Genomic DNA, 18,855 nt, shown 5'->3' with positions numbered 1-18,855 from the left:
TGAGTTCACATGATGCCAGGTGCAGACACCAAGGGAAGGCCACCAGACAGACACCAAGGGAAGGCCACTAGACATCAAGGAGGATGAAATGGCCTCCAGACAAGGGGAGGCCCTATATTTTAAAAAGGGCAGATTCAGCAATATTCCACCATTAGATAAAGGATGGAGGAGGCGGCAAAATAATGGTGGCGAGCCAAAAAGATATGGCAAGTAAAAAATAGAAAGAACCAAGGTCGATACATTGTTAGAGTGTATAAAATGGGAGCATCTGAACAAACAAAGACCAGTGAGACGGTGAATGTGGCGGCTGTCTTACTCGGCTTTGTTACTTTGTAATAAAGTCTTCCTTTGACACCTGAAACTCTGCTGTTTGAGCCTTTCTGACTGCACTGACTGCGATCCAGACCAGCAACAACCTCGGTGGGCCACAACAAGAGCATGAGAGTGAGGAAGGGGAATTTACTCTTTGTTCTCTAACACACAAATAGTCACATGATTTGTAAGAACTCCATATTGCTTTAATTTTCCGTTTGCTTATAAACCCATGTCCACAGAACTCAGGATTCATGCGGTCAATAAACAGCAAAGAGGCAATGATTCATCTGTTTAAGACAGACTGTAACAAATGGGCTCCAATAGTCTCAGGGCACTTGTTTCTACTTTGCCCTTTGTATTTAATTGAATGCACAAATAAAATAAAAAGGTTACATTTTAAAATAATTTATGCCATATGCAATTGACACCAATATGTCACAAATTGATTGACATTATTATCATTACTACATTTAAGTGTTTATTAATTGATGTATTTTTTGATACTGTTGTTGATGCAGTTTAATAAAAGCAGAGTGATGTGTTACAGTAAATATACAGTAATCCTTCTCTTAATAACACTCCCAAACATTGTGAGAAGCACACATTTTGTGACTATCGTAGAATTGATTATTTCAGTGCAGACATTGAGTTTGAGTGGTTGAGTTGAGAAAAGTGTGGTTGTTATTGCAGAAATATGATCTTAGAAATGAGAGTAAAGAAGCTTATTCACAGATTTTATCCTGCAAAACGTTATTTACAAATATTTTATTTTGGCACTGTACATACTCAGTTACACTATGGTTCAAAAATGTATGAATGAAAATATTCAGTGTTTAAGACCTTTTTCAGTCTTATGGGAACAGTAGTTTTACCTCATTTATCTATACCGTTGACCAAATTTCATATTCATAAATGTAAATTTACCAATAAGAAACCCATTTGTATGGTTCTCTTGACTGAAATATGTATATATACTGAGAGTATCAGAGAATCTTTGAATAAGAAAGCTGTAAGAACTTTGAAACGTTATATATATATATATATATATATATATATATATATATATAAACACACACACACACTCACTGGCCACTTTATTAGGTACACCTTACCGGGTTGGACCCCCTTTTGCCTTCAGAACTACCTTAATTCTTCATGGCATTGATTCAACTAGGTGTTGGAAACATTCCTCTGAGATTTCAGTCCATATTGACATGATAACATCACACAGTTGCTGCAGATTTGTCGGCTGCACATCCATGATGCGAATCTCCCGTTCCACCACATCCCAAAGGTGCTCTACTGGATTGGGATCTGGTGAGTGTGGAGGCCATTTGAGTAAAGTGAACTCATTGTCATGTTTAAGAAACCTTTGTGACATGGTGCATTATCCTGCTGGAAGTAGCTATCAGAAGATGGGTACACTGTAGTCATAGAGGGATGGACATGGTCAGCAACAATACCAAAAAAATATCCCCCACACCATTACACCACCACCTCCAGCCTGAACCGTTGAGACAAGGCAGGATGGATCCATGCTTTCATGTTCTTTATGCCAAATTCTGACCCTACCATCTGAATATAGCAGCAGAAATTGAGACTCATCAGACCAGGCAACGTTTTTCCAATCTGCTATTGTCCAATTTTGGTGAGCCTGTGTGAATATATATATATATATGCAAACTGTTGTAATTCCTACACCGTTCACCTGATTTGGATGTAAATACCCTCAAATTAAAGCTGACAGTCTGCAGTTAAAGCACATCTTGTTCAATTTGAAATCCATTGTGGTGGTGTATAGAGCCAAAAATGTTAGAATTGTGTCAATGTCCCAATATTTATGGACCTGACTGTATGTACATTATATATATATATATATATATATATACATATACAGTGGGGATCGAAAGTTTGGGAACCCCTTGCAGAATCTGTGAAAATGTGGATAATTTTACCAAAATAAGAGAGATCATACAAAATGCGTGTTATTTTTTATTTAGTTCTGTCCCGAGTAAGATATTTTCCATAAAAGATGTTTACATATAGTCCACAAGACAAAAAAATAGCTGAAATTATTAAAATAACCACATTCAAAAGTTTGGGAACCCTTGGTTCTTAATACTGTGTGTGGTTACCTGGATGATCTACGACTGTTTTTTTGTTTTGTGATGGTTGTTCATGAGTCCCTTGTTTGTTCTGAACAGTTCAACTGAGCACTGTTCTTCAGAAAAACCCTCCAGGTCCTGCAGAATCTTCAGTTTTCCAGCATCTTTTGCATATTTTAACCCTTTCCAGCAGTAACTGTATGATTTTGAGATCCACCTTTTCACGCTGAGGATGATTGAGGGACTCAAACACAACAATTAAAAAAGGTTCAAACATTCACTGATGCTCCTGAAGGAAACACGATGCATTAAGAGCCGGGGGGTGAAAACTTTTTGAATTTGAAGATCAAGGTAAATTGTACTTCATTTGTCTTCCAGGAAACATGCAAGTATCTTCTGTCGCGTCAGAAGGGCAATACTAAATGGAAAAATATGATATTTCAACAAAATAAGAAAAATTTGGACATCTTCATCCTGTTCAAAAGTTTTCACCCCCCGGCTCTTAATGCATCGTGTTTCCTTCAGGAGCATCAGTGAATGTTTGAACCTTTTTTAATTGTTGTGTTTGAGTCCCTCAATCATCCTCAGCGTGAAAAGGTGGATCTCAAAATCATACAGTCACTGCTGGAAAGGGTTCAAATATGCAAAAGATGCTGGAAAACTGAAGATTCTGCAGGACCTGGAGGATTTTTCTGAAGAACAGTGCTCAGTTGAACTGTTCAGAACAAACAAGGGACTCATGAACAACCATCACAAAACAAAAAAACAGTCGTAGATCATCCAGGTAACCACACACAGTATTAAGAACCAAGGGTTCCCAAACTTTTGAATGTGGTTATTTTAATAATTTCAACTATTTTTTTGTCTTGTGGACTATATGTAAACATCTTTTATGGAAAATATCTTACTCGGGACAGTACTAAATAAAAAATAACATGCACTTTGTATGATCTCTCTTATTTTGGTAAAATTATCCACATTTTCACAGATTCTGCAAGGGGTTCCCAAACTTTCGCATGCCACTGTATATATGTGTGTGTATGCAATAATAATATAAACTTTTTTTGTCTCTAAGAAATGCACATTTGACAGTAGCTTGAATTGACAGTTGTAGTAGCTTGAGGATGCAGATGTAAATTTATGTTCATTATCAAAAACAATAACATCTGTAAAAATGGCAACAACCTCATTTTTATATGTTGGAATGTAATTATTCAGAATGTTTGAGTTTTATTAAATTTAACCATTGTTCTCCCATAGTAGCATACATTTACATCCTGATAACCAGAGTTAAAACAGCACCTCAATACCATACCATCAATACCTACGTAGTATTTGTATGAAAAACAGTAGTCTAACTACATTTAGTATAAATGCAGAAACACTAGCTTAACCACAAAAACACTGAAGCATTATAATATGATAATCAAGTATTACATAATGATAGAACTTTAGAAATTAGAATTAAAACTTTGTAACCATGTACAGTGGGGGGGATAATTATTTGATCCCCTTCTGATTTTGTACATTTGCCCGGTGTATGATCGAGTCTATAATTTTAATGGTAGTTGGGCACCAGGCTTGCACACATCTCAGGAGGGATTTTGTCCCACTCCTCTTTGCAGATCCTCTCTAAGTCATTAAGGTTTCAAGGCTGACGTTTGGTAACTCGAACCTTCGGCTTCCTCCACAGATTATCTATGGGATTAAGGTCTGGAGACTGGCTAGGCCACTCCAGGAACTTAATGTACTTCTTCTTGAGCCACTCCTTTGTTGCCTTGGCCGTTTGACGGTGGGGATGGTGTTTTTGGGGTCATAGGCAGCCTTCCTCCTCCTCCAAACACAGCGAGTTGAGTTAATGCCAAAGAGCTCAATTTTGGTCTTTCACCCAGTTCTCGGGTGCTGCAGGATTTCAGTCCTCCACAGCGTAGTATGTTACCAATTGTTTTGTTGGTGACTATGGTCCCAGCTGCCTTGAGATCAGTGACGAGATCCTCCCGTGTAGTTCTGGGCTGATTCCTCACCGTTCTCGTGATCATTGAAACTCCACGAGGTGAGATCTTGCATGGAGCCCCAGTCCGAGGGAGATTGACAGTTATTTTGAGTTTCTTCCATTTGTGAATAATCGCACCAACTGTTGTCACCTTCTCACCAAGCTGCTTGGCGTTGGTCTTGTAGCCCATTCCAGCCTTGTGTAGGTGAAACTTTTTTCACTCATGTGAATGGATTCTCTCCTGTGCAAGTTTTCATGTGAGCCTTAAGATTTCCTTTCTGTGTGAAGCTCTTTCCACACAGTTTGCAGGTGAAAGGCTTCTCTCCGGTGTGAAGTTTCATGTGAGTATTAAGGCTACTTTTATGACTGAAGCTCTTTGCACATTGATGACATATAAAGCAGTTCTCTCCTGAGTGAATCCTCAAGTGGGAATTGAGGGTTACCTTGCGTGTGAAACCCTTTCCACACTGACCACATGTGAATGGTTTGTCTTTAGTGAATGGTTTCTCTCCAGTATGAATGTTCATGTGATACCTTATGTTTAGTTCTGTTGTGAAGCTCTTTCCACATTGATCACATATGAACGGCTTCTCTCCAGTGTGAATTCTCATGTGGGAACCAAGGGTGTTATGATGTGTAAACCTCTGTCCACACTGAGAGCAAGTATAAGGCTTCTCTCCAGTGTGAATTCTCATGTGGACTTCAAGGTTTCCTTTTTGACTGAAACTCTTTCCACACTCTTGGCAGGCGAAAGAGCTCTCTCCGGTGTGAATTCTCATGTGGACTTTAAGGTTTTGTTTTTGAGTGAAACACTTTCCACACTGTTGACAGGTGAAAGAGACTTCTCCAGTGTGAATTCTCATGTGGACTTTAAGGCTTTGATGTTGAGTGAAACACTTTCCACACTGCTCACAGGTGAAAGGCTTCTCTCCAGTGTGAACTCTCATGTGGACCTCAAGGTTTCGTTTTTGACCGAAACTCTTTCCACACTGATGGCAGGTGAAATGACTGTTAGATTTGGTCTTCTGAGCTCTGTTTTGTGAGGAAGTCTTTTCAGTCTTTGTGGATTTTTCTCCAGTTATGAAATGATAATGTTTCTCATGCTGATCTTTCTCTTTTTCCATATGGTTCAGTTCTTGACTCTCCTCTTTCAGCGCCATTAGGTCTAAAGTGAAAAAAGACATATACAAGTTAACACCACTTTGATGACACAAAACAAAACCTAGTGAACGCACCACACAGACTACAGCCGACTGCAAACTAGCATGTGTTCTGTTTATATCAGCAGCTATCAATAGTCTATATATATATCTATATAACTTCACTGCAGACCAATCAGCATGATCAAAAACTTGAGTGATTGTATTTTTTTCTTCAAATAACAAGTCAAGAGAGGTTCAGATCATATTCCAGATCGGGTCACGGGTCACAGATCGGGTCATTTTTCGGGATTAGCAAAAAACAAAAGTGCTTCATTATTTAAATAACACTTCGATATCACACCACTAGTAACATAACTGACAAAAGTCTACCATTTTTAAAGACAAGAGGACAATCAGTAATAATATAAGAACAAAACAAATTGCAAGCACTGCCCAGATCAGGGGTTCTCAACTCTGGCCCTCGAGGTCCACTTTCCTGCAGAGTTTAACTCCAAACACACCGAAAGTGGGATGAAACAGCGCAATATTAAAGAGTTCACGACCGACTCGACAGCGTAGGGAGAACAGACTTCCTAGCAGTGTCAGTGGGCAGGATCAAACAAGAGAGGACATAAAAACTCAAGAAAAGGTAAACATCCACAATGAACTGCCACAAGACGGAGAACAAATAAGGAAGGAAATTAGGACCAAGCTTGGAGGCAGGATGTGATCAGTGGTGGAGGAAGGAATCTGGATGGGAACGGGATTTCACAGCAGCTCCACTCTTTTTATTTATTATTTTAGTCCCTCTAGTACAGATATGGTGGCTGACTCTAGCTCCGGGACAGACATGGCAACAGGCTCTAGCCCTGTGTTGAACATCTCCACTGGCAGGTGGTACGTGGTGGGAACGGCCTCCAGTTTTTGGTCAGCGGCAAAAGTGGGCTCAGCCTCTGGTTCTGTGGTGGATGTTTTAATTGTTCATTAAGTCTAGTTTAAAAGAATGAAGTCAACCCACCCCGCACCCGCATTAAGTGACAGAACACCCGACTGTTATCCAACAATCTTGATGCTTCGCTGGGACAGCAGACCCTCATGCACTACTAGCTGAATGTACAGTATATGCCATGCAGGGCAAACTTGCCAGGTTGCTCTCAACAAGTGCTTTGCTTATATTTCTCACGTTGTCCCGGAGCATGTACAAGCATTTTCTTGTCCAAACCCCACCGCTGCAACATTGTCAAGGGCTGTGAGCAGTTTCTGTCTGGCCAAAAATGGACCGAATCTGCATGCCCTGCTGTAAATATTGACCGGTTGTATTCCACACATTTAATCAATTCGGATAAGTTATCTAGAATTATTTCTGGAGCAGATAAAATACATATAATCATTTATTAATCAATTATCATTTTGACTTAACCCTTTTCTTTATTTAAAGGCTCAAATGTGAGGTTTACCTTTTTAAGAAACTTTTTCAAAGCTTTATTTGAACATTTACATTAGATATTTGAACATGCTATTGATAAACTATTAGTTGTCAGTCATGTTGTTATTTAAAATCCAGACATCATTGCCTTCTGTGTGGCACTTTATTTTCCTGCCCGGGGCATCCGACGTGTGAACACTTTCCATGTCAAATAATACAACACATTCTTCAACAATACCATTGATATTTGCACAGCTAGACATTTTAATAAGCATCAAATGAGAACGAAAACCAACCTGTTTGTTCCTCAGTCTCTTCATGTTTGACTCTGAAAGCGTCTTCAATCTTCACATCTTCACTCTCCTCTTTAATAAACACCATCTTTGTAACACTGTGGATTTCTCCTTACATGATTAATATGAGATTAATTCACAGAAAGACATCCAAACTCAATCGCTGGGTCACAATCAGCTCCCGAGTTCAGCACACTAGTTAGGGAATCAGTTGGAGTGAGAGTTAAGGGTCTTGAGGGTCTCAAATGATCACTATACAAACTGATAAAACAACACACTTTATTACTTTAGGCTTTCTACTAACAGTAAGTAACTTTTGCAACTACATGTCAAAATAAAGTGTAACCGACACTAAATATTAGGCATTTATCATTTACATTTGCTATGCAAATATCTATTTAGTAGATTCCACTGACAGTATGTTTGTATTTGTTGTTATTTACTCAGTTTTGGTCAGTGATTCGAATGATTCGAAACTGAATCGTTTTGCAAAGCAATTGATTCAATTGACTCGGAGTTTCAGGAACTGAACTCGTGTTTCTGATCAACTGATTCCGATATAAAGAGCTTTTCTGCTATTAGTGCTGAATGCTGGATATGGTTTACTGACCAAAAAATAACATTCATAAATGTTACAATAAGCATATGGCAGTGATATATTCAAAGAAGACCACAGACCTTTCTACTGCGGAATCACAACAGATGCGGGGCGCGGCCTTATGACGTCACACCGCCAGAACAAAATAAGAGTCCCGTGCTTGGTCTCATCAAGATAACACAAGTAAACACAACATGCAGTTTTTAAATGAAGGGTTTTTTTTTATGAAGGGAAAACAAAATCCAAACCCACATGGCCCTGTGTGAAAAAGTTTTCACACCACTGTATATATATATATAATAAGTATGTTTAGGGTTCAAAATGATAAGATGTTTCTCTTTAGTCCCCACAAGCAATATGAAAGGGCAGATGTTGTGTTGCATGTCCTGTTTGAAGCTACACTAGTCTCTCCGAGAGACTCCGTAGCCCCTCACTGCAGAACAAAGATCCAGGGGGTGGATCCACATCCGGGGGTGGGGATGGGTGGGTTTACGGATATATAAGGTGGATCTAGATCCAACCACACGCCCTGGATCTTGTGTTCTGCAGTGAGGACCGTCTCGAAAGACTGGGAAGATCTCAAGCTTTTGGGACTTTTATTTTGGTGTGTTGATGTGATGTCATAAGGCAGCGCCGCGCTTCTGCGTCTGTGATTCGGCTGAAGAAAGGTTCGGCGTTCATTAAAACTGTTTAAATCGATGTAAATAATTTAGTGCATTGTATAGTTTCACAAGAGCTGTAAAGTTAATTGATCTTTGCTTTATCTAACCTTAATGCACGTTGTTTTGTGAACGCATATGGCGCACGTGAGTAAGTTCACAGAAAAGCTGAATCAGTTCATTATAAACACGAATTCAGTCGATTCAACTGAATCAAACGACTCTCTGTTTGAATCACCGAAGACACATGCTGCACAAAACGACAGCGACAGACTCAAACCATTACCATAATGTAGTGTTTATTATGTGTGAATATTGAAAAACGGATGTGGAGGAATTCAGGAGAGGAGAGGAAATGCTCTGTGTCTTTCTAGATCAAACATAAAACACATGAGCATATATAAATATAGGAGACTCTCACATTCTGCCTTTCTTGATCTGATGGGAGTGATATTAACTGTGTTAAAGCGAGTTTATAGAGATGAGCAGCTTTTACAAACCAACTACAAGTGTTTTAATGAAAGTGGTATCTATGTAATCTACAAATCATTATTAACTAAACATGAACCTTCCATATCATTTGTATTCTTTATTATAGTGCTAAGTTTCTGCCTATTTAAAGGGATAGTTCACCCAAAAGTGAAAATTCTGTCATTGAAGTCGGCATGAAATCAAAAAGGACTTTATTTACTTTACTAAATCGCTCATTGCTAGTCTTGATGTTAACAATTAATAAATAGTGTGTCTTGGTAATCTTTAATGGAAATCTGTTAGAGTGAGAGACAGAGAGGAGGAGCACTCAAATAAACCACTAATACGTCACTAAACTTCTGGTTCACGCGGACTTTAGTTACTCACCCTCATGTCATTCCAAACCCGTAAGACTTTCGTTTGTCTTCGGAAAACACATTAAGGTGTTTGTAATGAACTCCAAGAGCTCTCTGACCCTCCCATAGACAGCAATGATATTACCACGATCAACGCACAGAAACCTAGCAAGAACATCGGTAAAGTAATCCATGTGACATCTTCCCCCAGAAGGTAATCAGCGTCTGTTCAGGATAAAGCGTGTGCTTGCTGAATATGTTCTGGGGTACTCTCCGAAATGGGTACGACGGTAACTCGGGGAGAAGAATGGTTGAATATATTGTTATTTTTGTTTTCTTTGCGCACTTAAAGTGTTCTTGTAGCTTCGTAAAGTTACAGTTGAACCCTTGATGTCACGGATTATTTACCGATCTCCTTGCTACATTTCTGGATCTTGATCGTGTTAGGATCCTTGCTGTCTATGAAGGGACAGAGAGCTCTCGGATTTCATCAAAAATATCTTAATTTGTGTTCTGAAGATGCATGAAGGTCTTATGGGTTTGGAACGACATGAGGGTGAGTAATTAATGACACAATTTTCATTTTTGGGTGAACTATCCCTTTAATGGCATTAACTATGACTCTTGACATTACCAGTGCGCTGACTACTGAACTCAGGAGCTGATTGTGACGCACCCAGAGATGTAGTTTGGGTTAATTTACCTTTCTGTTAATTAATCTCATCTTAATCATGCGTTTAAGCAGAGAAGAACTCCTGCTGAGATCCTTTACAAAGATGGCGGTTATTAAAGAGGAGAGTGAAGATGTGAAGATTGAAGACACTTTCAGTGTCAAACAAGAAGATACTGAGGAACAAACAGGTTGGTTTGCATTCTCTTTTACTCTTTAACTCATCCAGGTGCTCCTGCTCACATTTCTTTTGCACATAAGTACTTCATTTTGTAAGAACAACAAAAAAACAAGTAAAAAAAAAAAGCATACAACTTGTTTTCCAAAAGCAAGAGATCAGATGATTAAAAGCTTTTGTAGCATATCTTGCGTAACGCGGTTGCTATTAACATGATAAAATAGTTTACCTTTAGTTCTAGATGGAGATGTGTGGAATGGGGGGGGTTACAACTAACATGTATGTCAGTTTAGTTCATTTCAGAAACGTGTATTGTATGTCTCCTGATTCAACTCATAAGGTCATTAGTAGAGACTCCAAGAGCTTAAATGTGACAAATAGAGAGGGCATTAAATGGTTAAAGGGTTTGTTCTACTCACCCTCAAGGTATCATAGGTGTAGGGATGCAACGATTAACCGATTTCACTATTAACCGCGCTTTAATTCGTCACGGTTAATTAATCGTAAAGGCTCCATAACACCGCGTTTGTGTTTCACGGAACGGAAATGTTGCATCTTGTGCAAAATGAAAACAAATTAATGCCAGCAATGCGCCAGTTTAAAGTTCCGAGTTTATAAGAGACACGGAGCTCATAGGCCATTACGCACGCACGCTGGATTAACAATGGCAGAGGCACCTAGCAGCGAAACTCTGTTTCCTCCAAAGAAGCGCCTGAAGTCGGCAGTTTGGGATTATTTTGGGTACACAAAGAATGACCAGGGCGTCATTGAAGATGACGGATCACCTATTTGCAAAACGTGCTGTAAAAAGGTTGCTGCTAAAGGATCGAATACATCAAATTTGATGCAGCACCTGCGGGATCACCACCCAGCTTTGCACGCTCAAGTAAAGGTAATACATTCCGTGGCAAATGTATTAAAGTTAAATTCTGTGGCAAATTACTTAATGAAATATGTTGGTAGGGAATTAAATATAAATGTGACACAAATTAATGCCGTATCGGTGAGAGTTGTGGGCTTTCCGTGCAGTGTAAACAAACAATGTGTCACGTGTAAAGACACGTGTAAAATTAGAAGAATTATTCAAATGATTATGTATGGATGAAAGCTGATGACAATAGCAGTTCAGTTAAGTTAATATTAGTCTTTTATATGAATAATAATATAAAAAAGTCTAGAAATATAATTGTTAATATAATTAAATACTGAAAATCAACTTAAATCATTACTGCAAGTCCAGTCAAAGTTCATCTTGGTATGGATTATTTATTTTAAATTTTTCTTATTCACTTTTAGCTCAAGACTAGTGGTGTAGCTGCAGTTCAACAACCAACTGTTGCAGAATCCTTTGCAAAGTGTGTGACTTATGCTCCCTCTTCAAAACAAGCCCAGGATTTGAATAAAGCAGTGGCCTATTTCATCTCCAAAGATATGATGCCATTTCAGATTGTAGAGAAACCTGGATTTCTTCATCTGATGAAAAAGGCAGTGCCACAATACAAAGTTCCAACAAGAAGCTACTTCTCCACAAACAAAATCCCAGCCATGTACAAGGAAGTACGAGCAAGTGTGGAGGAACAGCTGGCAGAGGGTGTGTGGTTCGGCGTAACCACAGACCTGTGGACCAGCCATGGTGGTGGAGGAGAACCTTTTATGAGCTTTACAGTGCACTACCTCTCTACTGATTGGAAGCTTAAGACTCACTGTCTTGAGACTCTTTATTTTCCAGAAGACCACACAGCAGAGCATATCACTGAAATGATAGAAAACATGCTCCTGGACTGGAAGATAAAGAAAGAGAATCTGTCTGGAATTACAACAGACAATGCCAGTAACATGAAGAAAGCATTTGTATCATTTCCCTGTGTTTGGTTTCCTTGTTTTGGTCATAATTTAAATTTGGCCATTTCCAAAGTCCTCAAGATGCCAAGGGTTGAATCCGCTACCAGAGCATGCCGACATTTGGTTCAAGGCTTTTCTCGAAGCTGGAAACGGAAACGTGAACTTCAAAAGAAGCAGGCAGATTTGAACATCCCTGAGCATTCACTGATACATGATGTGGTCACCAGATGGGGATCCACTTATGAAATGATTTCCAGGTTCTTGGAGCAGCAGCAGGCCATCTGTGGGGTGCTAGCAGGAGACAGAAGCACCTGGCATCTTATGCCTAAAGACACTGACATCACTGTCCTGGAGAAACTCAGCCAACTTCTTTGTCCTCTCCATGATTTCACTGATGTCCTGGCCTCAGAGAAACAAGTCACACTTTCCTCCCTGAAGCCAGTCTTGGAGCACATTAACAATGAGATTCTTCGAGATCAAGAGGAAGACTGTGCTCTCACTAAACAAATGAAATCTGTAATAAGAGAAGACCTGTTAATGCAGCTGCGATATACAGAGGAAATGAAGAATGTTCTGAACATATCCAGTTTTGTGGATCCCAGGTTCAAAGGAAGCTTTGCTGAGAATTTGGATGACACAATCAAGGCATGCAGCGATGAAGCAATGGCACTTGCATCACATCCAGACACAGAAGATCCTCTAGCATCAACCACACAGAGCAGTGAGAGCACCTCATCCATCACCACCAAAAAGAGCCTGTCTGGACTGTTACAGCAAATCACCAGTGCAAAGAAGAACAGGTCACAAGCTTCAGGACATGCAATGCCATCAATCCAAGAAAAAATTGACTCAGAGGTAAAACTATACTTGTCCCTTCCTGCAATCAGTGCTGATTCTGACCCACTAGCTTGGTGGAAGGCACATGTGGAAGAAATGCCAGTGCTTTCAAAAGTGGCCAGAAAGTACCTCTGTATCCCTGCAACAAGTGTGCCCTCTGAAAGGGTGTTTAGTGCAAGTGGCCATATCCTGTCTCCTCATCGGTCAAGACTGAGCACCGAGAATGTGAACATGCTTACATTTCTGCACTATAATATGAACTGAAAGGACTGGAAATAAGTGTGAAATTTGTAAAAAAAAAAAAAAGGCCCTGATGTACATGGGTCCTGCAGCTTTTGACTCCTTGTTTTGTTCCAAAAGGATATGTATAGCTAGCTAATATTCAATTCCAGAGATGTGGACCTTGTTTCTTTTGATTTATTTTCACTGTACTGTATTACTCATTTTTCAAAAGGCAGCTATACCGTTGAAGTCAAAAGCCAGCTAGAGTTTTTTAGTTTTCACTTTGGTGTTTCTACTCTGGTCCAAAAAGAAAAAAAGAAATACAAACCAATTTTGTAATATAGTTGATCAAAAGAGCCTTTCAGGCAGAGGTCCAGCAGCCTTTGACTACATTTGTTTTCTTTAAATGGAAATTCTTAGCTAATATGTAGCTTATATTTAATTCCAAATAGACAAAGGCTATTTTTATTTTGATTGTTATTTATTTTCAGTGTTAAAGTATTACTTATGTTTAAGTCAAAAATCTTTTTTCACTTTTCTTTAATTCCAAAGAGAGAAATGGACTTTTGTTTGTTTGTATTATTATTTTGTGGTGTATTATTTGGTTGCTGAGCAGCAATAAATAACACTTTAAAATATAAGGAGTTTTCGTGTGATTTTATAAACTAATAGTGTTGTGAAATTAATGAATGCAAAATAATCGTGATAACCGTAAAACCGTGATTATTCCTCAGACTATAATCGTACCAACAAAATCTATAATCGTTGCATCCCTACATAGGTGTATATGATTTTCTTCTTTCAAACGAATCCATTTAGAGTTATATTAAAAATGGTCTTTGCTCTTACAAGCGTTACAATATGAGTAAATGGGTGTTTTTTACATTTAGTCATTTGGCAGACGCTTTTATCCAAATCGACTTACAATTGGGGAATACAAGAAGTGATTCATCTAGAAGAGGCAATCAGACAGAGGAAGTGCTCGTAACACCAAGTCTCAGTCATTGTTCAAATAAGTAAAAGCTAGCAAGGGAAGGAGAGAAAGAGAGGGAAAGATTAAGGTTTTTAGTTTAGGATGAAGTCAAGTAGTGGCGAAAGAGATGAGTTTTCAGTTGTTGCTTGAAGATTGCCAGGGATCCGGCGTTCCGGATAGGGGTGGGAAGATTATTCCACCAGCCAGGAATGGTGAACGAGAATGTTCTGGAGAGTGATTTTGAGCCTCTCTGTGATGGTACCACAAGGCATCGCTCACTAGCAGATCTCAGACTTCTGGAGGGGATGTAGATTCGTAATAGTGAGTGGAAGTAGGAGGGTGCTGAGCCTGTGGTAGTTCTGTATGCAAGCATCAGTGTCTTGAACTGGATGCGAGAAGCTCTGTCTTTGCCAGGTTGAGCTGTAGGTGATGTTCTTTCATCCATGCCGAGATGTCCGCCAGGCAGCCTCAGATCCGTGCAGCTACCGTTGGGTCATCTGGTTGAAAAGAGAGATAGAGCTGTGTGTCATCGGCATAGCAGTGATAGGAGAAGCCATGTGCATGTATGATGGGACCCAGTGATGTAGTGTATGTGGAGAAGAGGAGGGGTCCAAGAACCGATCCCTGAGGAACTCCAGTGACCAGTTGATGTGGTTTGGATACCTCCCCTCCCCAGACCACCCTGAAAGACATACCGGTGAGATAGGATACATACAAGCGAAGTGGAATCCCAGTGATGAGAGGGTAGACAGGAGGATCTGATGATTGACAGTGTCAAAAGCAGCAGAAAGATCCAGCAGAATGAGGACTGATGATTTTTTTGTTCAAAAGTCCAAATGTAGTTAAATAAAGCGTGAGCATCCATAATAAAATGTGGCTCACACGGCTCCAGGAGTGAATTAAGGCCTCCTGTTGCGAATCAATGTGTTTATGTAAAATAAATAAATCCGGTTACACTTTATTTTGATGGTCCCTTTAACACATTATAGTTGACTATAAGTAACATTGCACCTACATATCTACTAGCTCTCAATAAAGTGTTGGTAGAGTATTAGTAGACTGTTAGGGTTAGAATAAGTTGACATATACTTGCAAAGTTACTGATAGTCAGTAGGGTGCCTGTTGGGAGACTATCTCAAAAAACAGTTATTACTCTAATGTTGCACCCACATGTCTACTAACTCGTATTAATTATTGTCAACAGAATGTTCAAAAGTGACCAAACTAAAGTGGTACCAAATATCCATATTTAAAATTATATAAAATGTTGTGTGTAACCGTCGGAACGGCTTCCGTCTATGTCAGTTAGCAGAAGTTAGAGAAAGGTTGTTATATAGTTTTAAATATGGATATGTTTCTTAAAGAAATGCATGGATTTGCTACAGGAGGCCTTGTGGACTGTTGGGGGGAAAAACACCCACCAACTCCCATTCTAATGCTTGGAAGAGCCAGGACAATTTTTAATATAACTCCGACTGGATTTGTCTGAAAGAAGAAAGACATATACACCTAGGATGCTTTGAGGGCGAGTAAAACATGGGCTAATTTTCATTTTTCAGTGAACCCTTTAATGGTTTAATAAATGCCAGCTTAAATGTTTTGGGGATTTAAAACTGAGGAGTACACAATATTGAGGAGAGGTTCTGGGATTACATGAAGCACCACTTTGAGTATCTTAACAAGGATTGTTGTTTTGTGCCATGAAACTGGCCTTAACTTGTATTTTTTCCCTTTAGACCCGATGCCACTGAAAGAGGAGAGTCGAGAACTGGATGAAATGGAAGAGAAATATCAGTATGAGAAACATCATGCTTTCAAATCTGAAGAAAAATCTAATAGTTGCTCGCAGACTGAAAAGACCTCACGAAAAACAGTTCAGAACACTGAGACTAGAAGTAAGTTCACTTGCCAACAGTGTGGATGGAGTTTCGCTGAAAAAGGAAACCTTAAAGTCCACATGAGAGTTCACACTGGAGAGAGGCCTTACACTTGCCCTCAGTGCGGAAAGAGTTTCTCACGTACAGGAAGCCTTCATGCCCACATGAGAACACACCCTGGAGAAAGCTGTTACATCTGCAAACTATGTGAGAAGAGCTTCTCACGGAAAGAAGGTCTTAAAGCCCACATGAGACGTCACGCCGGAGTCAAGCCGTTTACATGCGATCAGTGTGGAAATAAGTTCACACGCAAAGAATCGCTTAAGTATCACATGAGGATTCACACAAGAGAGAAGCGCTTTAAGTGTCGTCAGTGTGGAATGAGTTTCAATGACAAAAATCACCTTAAGAATCATGTAATCACTCACGCTGGAGAGAAGCCGTTCATGTGCGATCACTGTGGAAAGACTTGCTCAAACAAAGCAAACCTTGAAATTCACAGGAGAATTCACACTGGAGAGAAGCCCTTCACCTGCCCTCAGTGTGGAAAGAGCTTCACAACCAAAGGAAACCTTCAGACTCACATACGGATTCACACTGGAGAGAAGCCTTACACGTGTGCCCAGTGTGAGAAGAGTTTCACATATCAGAGAGACCTGAAACGCCATCTGCTAACTCACTCTGGACAGAAAGTCAAGGATGCTGAGTGTTACAGGAAGGTTAGAAATCTGAAAAATCACCTGCACGCTCATTCTGGAGGAAGACCTTTCAACTGTGCTCTGTGTAATAAAAACTTTCTTTTGCCAACACACTTACGGATACACCTGAGAAGACATGCATACGCAAGACCTTATTTTTGTTCTTTGTGTGGAAAGAGTTTTAGATGGCTTGGTAGTTTAAAATGGCACCAGAAAATATGCATCTGTGCAAAATTAATTTTGATTGTGTAGAGGTGTTTGTTACAATTTTGATTCAGTATAATTCCTCAGAGTCAAAATATTAGATTACACAGTTCCATCTTGCTGTGAAATGCCTCACTATAAAATACATTTGGAAATAAAAGAACAAACTGAATGAATTAATGAAGATTGCACTACTCTGTTTGATTCATCTTTAATGACAAAATTCACGTTTTCAATCTGGACCTGTCAATATTTCAGTCTGGATCTTATTTTGTTATGTTGCAGCCTTTTTCTAAAATGCTTTAACTCCCTCCACTGACACTTGGAACCGCTCTTAGTAGTACAGGAACAGATCATGAAAAGCTTAAACAGAATGATAGGTGACTTGCTTTTTATTGTTATGAAATAGATTCAGAAAATATAGCCGCAAGTGGCAATCATTGGGTCCAACCACAAATGGCTTGTGTAGACAATATAGTTATACAATAGAGCTCCAGAGGTCACGCAATCTAAACTCCCCCATTTTGGCATTCAATCAGGAGAGGGCCGGAGCGGCTGTAGGCTTGGTATCGACAGTGATCGAACAATAATTTAAAACCAAACTGTTTAGACCTTAAAAACCTTACTACACTGAACAAAATTATAAACAACACTTTTGTTTTTGCCCCCATTTTTCATGAGCTGAACTCAAAGATCTAAGACTTTTTTCTATGTACACAAAAGGCCTATTTCTCTCAAATATTGTTCACAAATTTGTCTAAATCTGTGTTAGTGAGCACTTCTCCTCATCAAGTTGCCTGTGAATTGAATGTTCATTTCTCTACCATAAGCCGTCTCCAAAGTTAAAAGTTTTACCAATGCATCATTCACTTACCAAACCACAACCAGAATACCTTTGGCAATATTACGGACACGTAGGGCCTGTTTACACTTCATGCATTTTCTCTGATCGGTTATCTATTTGATTTGTTAAATTGTTTCCATTTACACTTGGCCACATAAATGTGTCTTCGCAAAACGGATATCGTTCTTCAATTCCCGCGCTATATGCAAATTTAACGGCGTTCACATCAATGAAAGCAATAGATATGTGCTGCATTTTTTTCATTATCAGCTAATTTCAATATCAGAGACCGCAACAGGAGAGAGTGCGGCATCAGCACTGGAAAGATAGGTTAGTCTCACTACTTCTAATGAAGATTATTGTGTGTTAAGCGTCTGCGACTTACTTTCAGTTTCATTCGCGGCAGTTTGCGCCTCGGCTTGCTGAAGAGATACTCAGCTACTCATTCGCAGTGACGCTTGTTGCATTAGCGCTGTCATATCTGACTATAACATGCCATGTAGCTTATAAAATGCTCTAACACGTTTATTATTTTAATATTATAACAATAACATAACAATCGGGCGAAAACACAGGCAAAGGGTCATCCAAAAGACAGGCAGGGAAACAAAACCGGATGCAAAGACAACAGAGAACCAGGAAATGAAGCTTAGAAATACAGTACAGACAAATAAAAGAACCAGGCTTCTAAAGAGTGAGCAGAAAGGGCTAATGAGACACAGGTGCAAACAATGAGTGCTGATGAGACTAGGCAGAGGATTATGAAGTCCTTGACTGAGTGTCAGAAGTCTGGGATGGAGTTCCCTCTGTTGGAGCTTATGGGTACTCCAGCTGGTGATCATGACATTATATGGTCTGTTTCTGCCTACAACATATTTGCACACATCATTTGCAATATTTGTAAGTAGTTGCATCATGTGTTTTACACCTCTAACCATTAAACCTTACCACATTTATGAAAATGTCATTGTACATGCTTTATTGTTAATGCAACACTAGGTCAAAAAGCCGTTTTAAAATGCATGAGATGTTGACAAGCACAATAAACCATCAACATATAAATGTATTATGTGAACACTATTGTAAATAACAGAAACTAATGTAGAAACACGTTTCTGCACCACAACACATTAGAACCAGATAAAAATAAAT

At 39.3% G+C, this 18,855-nt stretch overlaps 2 protein-coding genes across 2 annotated transcripts in view; one reads left to right on the top strand and one right to left on the bottom strand.

The window, feature by feature from the left end:
* Positions 1 to 18,855, bottom strand: part of LOC306856321 (uncharacterized protein) — a 1,000,538-nt gene that overhangs the window by 98,008 nt on the left and 883,675 nt on the right. The window lies entirely within an intron of this gene.
* On the top strand, positions 8,476 to 17,041 carry LOC306849865 (uncharacterized protein). The gene is made up of 3 exons (XM_079385235.1): positions 8,476 to 8,540; positions 10,104 to 10,219; positions 15,817 to 17,041. Exons 2-3 carry the CDS (start codon positions 10,135 to 10,137, stop codon positions 16,905 to 16,907), a joined length of 1,176 nt encoding a protein of 391 aa, XP_079241361.1. The 5' UTR covers positions 8,476 to 8,540; positions 10,104 to 10,134; the 3' UTR covers positions 16,908 to 17,041.

The sequence above is a fragment of the Barbus barbus genome (genome assembly GCF_936440315.1).
Source record: "Barbus barbus genome assembly, chromosome: 3".
Classification (NCBI taxonomy): domain Eukaryota; kingdom Metazoa; phylum Chordata; class Actinopteri; order Cypriniformes; family Cyprinidae; genus Barbus; species Barbus barbus.
Note: the sequence above shows the minus strand (reverse complement) of the source record. Positions and strands in the feature narration are given on the sequence as shown.